We start from the raw sequence: 10,016 nt of genomic DNA, 5'->3' as shown, positions 1-10,016 counted from the left end.
AAATCCTGTAGCAGTTCTTAGGATTTAGCAGCCCGGTATATATTACAGTTATTAAAGATGACATATCTTATAAAGTATATATTGCACATAAAGCACATAGTTTGACGGTATTTGGGGTCCAGCTTCTTATAAAATGGTGCGCTGACAACAACCTTGGCCTCAACATCATTAACACCAAAGGGCTCATTGTGGACTACTGGAAGCCTAAAGGCTGCAGACGCACCCTGTATTCACATCTGAGGTATAACGTGGCTCAATCTTCAAATTCCTGCGTGTCCATCTCTGTGATGATCTCATTTGGTCTTTCAAAACATCCAGCCTTGTTTAAAAAGGCACAACAACACCTGTACTTTTTAAGGGGGCTAAAAAAGCCCACCTGTCTCTTCAAATACAGAATAACTTTTACCGCTGCACTATCGAGAGCGTTCTTACCAGCTGCATCTCGGTGCGGTATGGCAGCTGCTCTTTAGCTGACAAGAAGGCCCTGCAACAGTTCAACACATCATCGGTGTCACTACCTGCCATCGCTGACCTCCATCGTACACGGTGTCTGCGATGTGCTCACAGCGTCATCAAAGCTCCCTCACATCCAAACCACAGACTGTTTGCCAATCGGGACAGGACCCTAATGGCGCTTTTCCACTGCAGCACGGTTTAAGCGAGCTTTTTTTTGCTTTTCCACTAGGGGTAGTTCCGGATCAGGGCTACTTTTTCACCTTTTTTCTGGCCCTCCAAAATCGAGGTTCTTACCGGGCCAACAACCGGGCTGAATATGCTAAACTAGTGACGTAAACACTCGACTGCTGAATGGTCAGAGAAAATCGCTGGCAAGGGGGCTACAACTACAACCAAATGAACATATTTTACCGTGATTTAATTGTAATAAACGTTTCGAAATTATGCATACTGTTAGTAAAAACCATGAATTAATGCTTTGACAAGTCTGCAGACAAGACGGCAGGCGAAACACCTTTTAAAATGTGTGTTTTCTGAATGGAGATCGGATCGACCAGGCTAAACTAACGTTGTATATGCTCCGACTACGTCCACACTCACAACAACGGCCTACAGACAGAAATAAACCAGCGACTGTATTCGCCATGACACAGACAGTCTGTGGTTTGTACTTGTTTAACTTTTGTCCAGTTTCTGAACAGATATGAGGAGCTGTGAGCTCTGAGTGCTAACAGCTAACGGCTGATGTTGGTTTTGTGGTTCGCATTGAAGATGACATCACGGCAGTTTTACGCAACAGTTTTTTCCACAACTCCATAACCCTTCTGAACTTTCAAACTCAGAACTAGCCAGGGTCCTCAAATCCATGAGTCAATTAGTACCAGCCCACCACCACACTCCCCTTTGAATGTCATGGGGCTCCAACCCATTTAATATTCATTACAACTGTATTTAATTGTATGCCTACTGGATGCGTATCATTAAGGTTTTAACGGTACTACTACTTTTATCGATACAGCTTATCGATCCGGTCTATTAATAGTACTTTTATCGGTTCTTTTGGAGAAAAAAACAAGGTAAACTAACTAAACAAATTGGGAACAAAACTAACATTGCTTTTTATTTAAATGAAATACATAATATGTCACATCAGAAGAAACATCGTTTTAACAAATCGTATTAAATAATCTGATGACAGAATTGTAAACAGAATAGCTGAAACTTTAACAAAATAAATAACTCAGTTACCTCTAATTATTAACCCATGTTTCTATAATTGAGTTAATACCTGACGTGGAAAAGTTACTCGTGGATGGGGCTACAGAGCTACTAGAAAGACAGTCGAAAACGGTGCATTTCTCAGTCTGAATGTTGTGCACTTTTGCTAAATGTTTCGACAAATTGCTCGTGTTACCGCCCTTACATGCTAAACTCTTATTGCACTTTTGGTAACGAGCATTGTCCACATCGAGTTGGGTAAAGTTTAACCACACCGCGTTCTGTCCGCCATCTCCTCCGTGTGTGTATGTTGCTGCATGTAGCAGCTGCGTGTGTGTGTGTAAACTGCCACGCCCCCTCGCAAGCAGGCGGGGGAGAGAGAGATCTCTCGCCTGGATTGGAAAGATCGAAAATACTAAAAATAATCATAGACGCATTTTGCAGACTTTTGCATATTAGAAACGGAGTTGGCGAAACTGCAATATAATGTTTGGGTAGCAATAATACATATGACATATTTTTTACATGTCTCCAGTACCGATAAAAAGACCGATAACTTTGGAGCTTAACGGTACCACGGTCTTTAATAATTCAGGCCCGGAGCCCGTTTATTACCGGGGCTAGGTACCCATCCCTATATATGCCTAAACCCTGCACCTTATATGTATACACTTATAAATCTTAACATTATCTAAAGATACTGATACATTTATGTACATTACTCCAACATTTTTTGTTATGTAAATCTTTTGTAACCCTTAATGCACATTATTACTTGTTACACTTTCTGGCTGAATACAAACTGCATTTCATTGTTGTTCATGTAATCAAATACATCCACTGTCCATGCTACCTACCAATGGGATCCAGAAGGCCATGCCCCATCCTTTGGGAAGCAGTAGGTCCCATCCAGCCCCCCAGGACCTCATCTCATTTCCCACCTGCTTGCCAGGCTGTTGAACCAGCAGGATGGGGACTCTGCCCTGCGGAGGGGTGGGGCTCAGTCTGGAGCCTGGAACCAGCACCTCGTTCCTCATACGGTTCAACTCCTGAAGGAAATGCGAAGAAAATGCTTGAGAAATGACCAACCTATGCGATTATCTGTGCGTCCAGAGTTACAGATGTAAGGTAAATAACTGAGTGACTGGAAATTACTGCATTACATTTCTGCTATTAACAAAATGATGGACAACCTGTTCGGATGTTTTGTTATCAGCGACGTTGCTGCGGACCGACTGCTCCCACAGGTCACTCTGACAGCAGAGTTCAGGAACTCCTTGCAACATCAGCTCCCTCCTCTTCTCGTCCATCTCTGAAACAAACACACACACAGACATGGCACAATCCTGTATGACCAGCATTATCATAAGTGTGAGAAGGACATATGAAGCTCTTTTTGACTGATTTATAGATGATGAAAAAAACAGCATCCGAGTACTTTCCGTCTACGTCATGGTCAACCCTTTTTGGGTGAAAACATTCGCCGCCATGTGACTGCTGGTAAATACAGATGAGGTTTTCGTTAATCAAATCAAAAAAGTAAAAATACCGTACCATTTTTGATCTACAAGGAACTCAAATACAAGATATATACTTAAATTAAAAACTATAGAGGATGGATGTCCTGTCAGTCTTCTGGTGGACGAGTGGCAGGCAGCAGCTAACACTGAAACTGGGATTTTTCTTTGCTTGTCAGTGTTTTATATTCTAATGCAGTTAATATATATTCACCAGTTTTACTTTGAACACTACAAATGTTTACTCTGCATTTGATTTTAACCTTATTAGCATTATAGCTGCATTTCCCATACATATACAAGTATTGACTGACCGGGTCCCATTGATAACAATCTGCCACAGATCTCTTCTTCTTTTATCATCTGTTTTTTCAAGTATATATAAATCGGAACTTTGGATATTTTCCTTGTTTGACGTGCAATACAAAACACAGCATCTTTAAGGTATAATAAAAAAAGATTTTCCCGCTTGGGGCCAATTCTTTGTTTTCACCAGAAATGGGCCAGCCATTTTTTTGCCAGGCAGTAAGTTAACAGTCCTAAATATAAGTTCATTTAAGTTGCATCCTCATTTATGCAGGTCTTGCTAAGCTTAAATCTAATGACAATATCTTATTATAGTACAGTCTGGTAGAGATGGGATTTGAGAGAAAATGCTTTTGCAGTGCTTTCAGATATTCCTTTTCAAAAATTTTATAGGATTTAAAACCTTTGGAAAAAAAAAAACTTATCCTACCAATTATCCCAGTGGCTTTTACAGGTTTTGCATATAAGGATTTTAATCAAACTGTCATAACAAGTTACAGATAACCCTGGTTAGTTCAAGCCGTGCCATAATATCAGGGCTGCACATAACTGGTGCGCAACATTGAGAGAGAGAGATGAGAGAAGAGAGAGATAGAAAAGACAGAAGAGAGAGAGAGAAAAGAGAGAAGAGAGAGAGATATTTGCGAGTTGCATAAGAACTGGTAAGATAGCAGGGTTTCCCACACATACTGTAGACTTTACTTGGGCGGGCCGCACAGGTATAATAACGTCCGCCAAAGTATAATTTGCGAGCTATTTTAGGTTTAATTTTTTTTGCTATTTAGGTTTAATTTTTTTTAATCCGACCGCGAGCACGACGGCATCTGCGATCCCTCGCTCTACCCCTCGCTATCGCGTGAAGGGTCTGCAATGCCCTCCGCACAGTAACCCTGCTGCGTGCTCACTAGTGCGCACCCCCCCCCCGTTCATAGAGTCAAGTAGGTCTGGTCCGGTTTATATTATTTTAAGGATGCTCACCAAGCAACATCTCCAGGTGCTCCTTTGCAAAACAGTTATGTGCACCCCTGCATATTATCCTTGCAGTCCTGCTTATGCTAATCCCGCTCTTGGTTAGTGCTAATTGGAGAGAGAAATTATGTTCCTGTATCAAAAAAGTTCAAGCTTTTGTAACTGAAAAACAAAAACATAATTTTTCAAAATGATTACCTTATCCGATAATAATCCAAAGCAACATGTAATATCATACATTATTCTCTATATATATATATATTATATATTTTTATAGTCTTGAAGTTAAAACTGGCCCTTTGAGTGCAACAATAATGCTAATGTGGCCCGCGAATAAATTGAGTTTGACACCCCTGGTTTAGAGCCTTAATTGGCCCATGTTTCTTTATTATTTGTGCATTTTCTTTTGTAGTTTTTTTTATGTGAAGTTATCTAAAAACAAGATTTGTATAAAAACAAAACCTTTTTATTCGATCTAGCCATTTGGCATTAGAAGAGGTGTAAGTAAAGAAAAAAAAGGTACTCTACTGAACACTCTTAATACAATGTGGGCGAAAGTAAACAAGGAAGTGTGCAAGCATGGACATAAAGCATCAATGTAATGTAATTTGCTTCTTTTTTTTTGCTTGACTGGATTTCCTTTGGTCTAATATTGTTGTACATTTTAAACAAGCAAACTATAAAACACATAAACGGCGCGGTTGAAAGAAACCCTTTTTTTGTCAGCGAATCAGCTGTTGTGTGTCACTGAGGGTGTATTTGGAGTACAGGGTCCTGCCAGGATTCGAACCTGGAACATCTGCATGGCCAGGCAGAGGCCCCCCGGAGCACAGAACCAGATGTGTACTCACTGAAGCAACCTCATGACCACAACAACAGACTGATTCTACCTGAACTATAGAGACGTCTTATTTAAGGCTTAGGTTTCTGCTTGCATATAAATGAACATTTCATGCATCTGCACGCTGTATGACTAAGTCCACATAAGAAAAATAGAGGTTATGATTCCAGTCTGGGGAGATGACTTGTGATTGCATGCCCTATAACCATGTGTATGTGTAAATTAAGTGCCCACCCTCCTCCAGTGTCTGATAGGTCAGATTTTACCTTGTGCAGGCTTTACACAGGGCAAAGCTTTAACCTTCTTTGTAGGTAAAGTCAGCCTGGGGTCATCTACAGTCAGACCCAGCACTGTGCCTGAGGGCAGCTCTCCAGTCAAAAAGATGCCTGGATGAATTATACAGTCATGGTGAGATGAACATGCACACACATACCTAACCAGATGGCAATAAATGTAGTACTATGTCGTAAAAAACAACAGTATTTTGATTGTGTGAAAATAAAAAATATCAATACACCTTTTAGTATATGAAAGACATGAGCTTGTTGTTGATGCAGGTTCATCTTGCTCTCGCTTTTGCATTGCTCAGGCCACCAGAGGTGAGAGGGCTTGGATATATTTATTTCCTTAAAGAAAGAAAAACACAGTTTTTTGGAGTTAAATGCGAGAACATTTAAGAGGCATTCTGCTTTCCATGATGCCAAGACTATAATTCTTACATTAGAGTCCGTAGCTGCTTCCATGGTTTCCGCCAGAACAGAAAAGGACTGTGGTCCAATCAGGCGATAGCGAACTATTTCCATTGTGAGATCACTGCAACACATCCACAAGTATAAACAAAAATATATCAATACTTTTGAGTGAAAATAATACATCCAAGCCAAATTGTATGTATACATCTTAATTACCTTCTATACGAACTACACTAACCTTATAACTATTCGATTTGAGCTGGACTTCCAGGTCACCGGGGTGCTGGGAGATCTGGTTCCATCTCCAAGAATCTTCTTGGCAGGAGGTCCACTGGCATCCTTACATTTTCGCTTTCTCTTGGTTTCAGTAATCTGCTTGGCATCGGAGGTCTTCTCAGGCTTTGGCTCCAATTGTAGGGTGGGAAAAACCTCAGCAGGTGACACCACTGGAGGAACCACAGGGTCACAACACTGGCACACCTTTTGTAACTCCAGAAGAAGGTCCTTAAAAGGAGCACACAGTGAATGGGAGACAAGGTTTAACTCCAGTCACCAAAAGAAACCTTTCACTACAGATTGCATTTTAACTCATTGTCAACCACCAAACCTGTTTAATAGAGGGATGAGCCCAGATCCACAGCTGCCTGTTGGTTAAATCCTGTGAACGGGGTCTCCAGAGGAAGGTGACAGGGCCCAGGGGCTGCGTGGGGTACTGTCCTGCTCTGTACACCACCACACTGCCCTGTCTGCGCCCTGATAGACACAGTGCTGCAGCAAAGGTGGGACCTGAAGTACACCAAATGCTTTTAACATTGTAATTAAATCAAAAACAATAAACTACTTTGATCAGATTGGGTGTTAATTAACAGTAGGCCTACACAGATTACCACTCCAAACTCAAAAGGGAAGAATTAATGTGGAAGATTAAAACCACATCCACAGTATTTTGGAGCATATAGTAAAAACCAAAAATGCAATTTGTGGGAGTAAGGCTAGTCTCACCGGTCTCCTTGCTGGTCAGTTGTGAGAGAGAAGCCAGCAGCTTTTTTTCCTCTCCCCGAAGCTCTATGCAGCAATAGTAAGATAGGTCCTACGTTAACAAAAACAACAAATTCCAAATATTTCAAATGTCAGTGAAATCCTGTTAAAATCCTGTTAAAATCCTCATTTCTTTAGAAAAAAATACAACACGCCCTCCATTTCAGTAAGGGTTACCTGTAGCAGGCAGTGGCCGCTCATTGCCCTGTGACAAGAGCGGTAGCATTTGTAGGTGGGCTTGTTCCCAAGGCAGTATCCCCACTTTTTAACCATGTGGAAGCGCTTGGCGTGCCAAATGTGCGTTTCCAGCCAGACGTTCTTTCTCTGGCGGCGATTGAACTCCAGCAGCAGATTTCCGTGGCGGCGACGCGCCTTTCGGCTCTTGCTCTTTGCCTGTTCCTTCTTCTTCTTGGGGCCGGCCTGTAGGCTCCTTTCCCGCTGGAGGAGGAAAGAAACAGAAATGTCACTGTACTCAGAGATGGATAGTCTATGAAAAAAAGAGACAGAAAATGTTATGTGGCAGATTAAAAAAGGGAATATTTTTGCTTTACCATTCTGTTAGCCACCTCTCTTAGTCTGCAAGGGAGGCGCTTGGTGTTGTGGCTCATGGCCCTTCTCCTCATGTGTTTAGGCAGGGCTCCAAACACATGGCAGCTGCCCGTTGTCCTGGTTACGGCTTTAAGCATGGTGCTTACCTCTGCCGCCCTGGCCCTGGCAAAAGCTCCAGCTGAGTAATGATGGAAGCAGGGGGAAGGGCGGAGACACTACATTTTAAAATGGTATTAATCCGACAGTGAATTTGCATTGTCCCTATTTCCACTTAATACCATATTTATATAAAGGCCAACAGGAAAGCAACAGAGTTGCAAAACAGCAGCGTTATGGATACAAAAGTAAAATGTGTTTATAAATTATGAGAGTAGGACATTGTCTTTACCTGTGATGTAATTGGGCATTTCCCTAGAGTAGCCCCCACCATCTTTCTGGTGTCCACGGACCCATCCACCCCGTTGGTGGGTGTTTGTCTGCCTTTTTGTAGAGGGATGGATGCTAGATGGACCCTCATCACCACCGCCACCTTAGGGAAGATAATTATTTTATCAGTTCAAGGCCACCATGTAAAGTGTTGAATATGTCCAAGGCTGGATTAACAATAATGTCAGACAACCGCCAGACACTTAGGGGTACTTGTCTGGAGGCAATTATTTTGTTATAGCTTGAGGAGTTTAAAATGTGTTTGTTTATAAAGCATGATAAAAACACAAAATCTGGTTTCAACTTAAAAAGTGACCAATTTATTTTTTATACATATAATATTCATTTTGTTATTATCATACTTATGCAACATTAGTACATTAGATTATTAAGTATCTCAAACCACCCAACTGTCACGCTGGGGTTAACTATTGTTACAACATAGAAGCCCACAGTACATCTTACCAAGAGCCACGAGTTTATTAGACCATGCATGTTGCTCAGAACAGCATTACTGCATTTAGATCAACTCTGCCCCCACAGACAGTAAAAGCAGTGCCTAGGAGCGCTGACATTAATATTTAAGTTAAAAAAACAGAGCTCGGCAGAGACATGAATAAATGACTGTTTATCTGACAGGATACTGATTTGTTGACCCTGTGAAAAGCTGATCATGCATCAGCAAGAGACCAGGTCATGGAGATAAAGAGAAATCAATACGGCAGATATAGTATGACACAAACAACAAAGAAGCAGAAGCGTAGATCCAACAGAAGGCACAGTACCGTTCTGTGTGCCGCTCTCCACATACTGAACACTGGAGGGCTGGTTCCTCATCTTCTTCCCTCGCATCTTCACTTTAGCCGCAGACATGTTCTCTATAAAAAATAAACAAGAACCACGTGACTTGCCACAGTTGCTTGCTAATGTTAGCTACCTAGCTACTATTCCAGGTCAGCATAATGCTTAGTTTGGTGATTTGGAATAGAAGGGGGGAAAACACAACATGCCTTTAAAACATTACGTTCAGATAGTAACACAGCATGTGTTCACCTCTAGATTCCCCAGAACGAATGCACGGTGTCCAAGGTGTAGTTTTCTGTTTTCCACTTTGCTATAATTACCATGTGTGTTTCTCTGACGAGAAACAGTCGAGTTAAGCCGACGCTGCTCGGTTTAACGTTTGCTTCCGGAAACTAAGGCACAATTCCGAACCGACTCCTACACAACCCGTCTGTAGTCACACTCACAGCTGAATGAGGCTTCCTTCTTTGTAGACTGACTGTTAGAGAGTTTGATAACCCACTCACATTACCCACTTGTTTGATTGGAACGGGATTTAGTGGAGAACCCTCCACGCGAACACGCAAACGGAGTAGAAGTGCGTAGGAGTACGGTGTAGGGTGCGGTTTCGAATTGGGCCCCAATGTACCTCCTCGACTCCTCTATCCTCGATCACTTGACCCGGAAATCGATTGACACACGCTGTCACGATCATAGATATATTATGGCCCCGTCTCAGGTCGGTTAAATGAAATCCTTGGTTCCCTCACTTGCGTCGTTTCCCTGTCCCTCCCTCCAGGGAAGCATGGAGGGACGCAAGGAAACCACGAGAAGCAGGGAAATGAGTTTTAAGAGCAATGGGACGTCCTTTCCTCCGGAGCGTCACGTGAAGCGACGTCCGTTTGTGATGACGCCGCACAGCAGGCCCGGCTCCAGGATGAAATGACTGAGGGGGCTGTTAAAAAATCCGAGGGGGCGATTTTTTTTTCACAACAACGAAAAATACTGGCAATGTAATGAATTGACACACCAAGCTTTTTTCCTTCTCACTGCTCTACAATCTCTTTGCTTCTTTATTTGTTATTCTGGATTTACCTCTGTCGTTCTGTTCTTTTCCTCTGATCTTTAATAATAGATAGTACATTATTAGATGGCCGAACTTTGTTTAACAGACTAACATTGATTTCCTCAATTTATAAATGGACAGGCTCTGTAATTATA

At 41.9% G+C, this 10,016-nt stretch overlaps 1 protein-coding gene across 1 annotated transcript; it reads right to left on the bottom strand.

The window, feature by feature from the left end:
• Positions 1-2,531: 2,531 nt before the first annotated feature.
• Positions 2,532-9,581, bottom strand: pop1 (POP1 homolog, ribonuclease P/MRP subunit; the record flags this gene model as incomplete). The annotated part of the gene is made up of 13 exons (XM_010786431.1): positions 9,332-9,581; positions 8,798-8,890; positions 7,975-8,115; positions 7,589-7,764; positions 7,215-7,475; positions 7,002-7,089; positions 6,607-6,785; positions 6,238-6,503; positions 6,027-6,120; positions 5,825-5,933; positions 5,574-5,693; positions 2,868-2,986; positions 2,532-2,723 (listed from the first exon to the last, which is right to left on the bottom strand). Coding segments are annotated over exons 2-13 (1,833 nt in total), but the record flags the coding sequence as incomplete, so codon positions are not given.
• Between the last annotated feature and the right edge of the window lie 435 nt (positions 9,582-10,016).

This window comes from Notothenia coriiceps, unplaced genomic scaffold (assembly GCF_000735185.1).
Source record: "Notothenia coriiceps isolate Sejong01 unplaced genomic scaffold, NC01 NC01_scaffold00029171, whole genome shotgun sequence".
Lineage (NCBI taxonomy): Eukaryota > Metazoa > Chordata > Actinopteri > Perciformes > Nototheniidae > Notothenia > Notothenia coriiceps.
The sequence above is the reverse complement of the archived record's forward strand: the minus strand, read 5'-3'. Positions and strand labels throughout refer to the sequence as shown.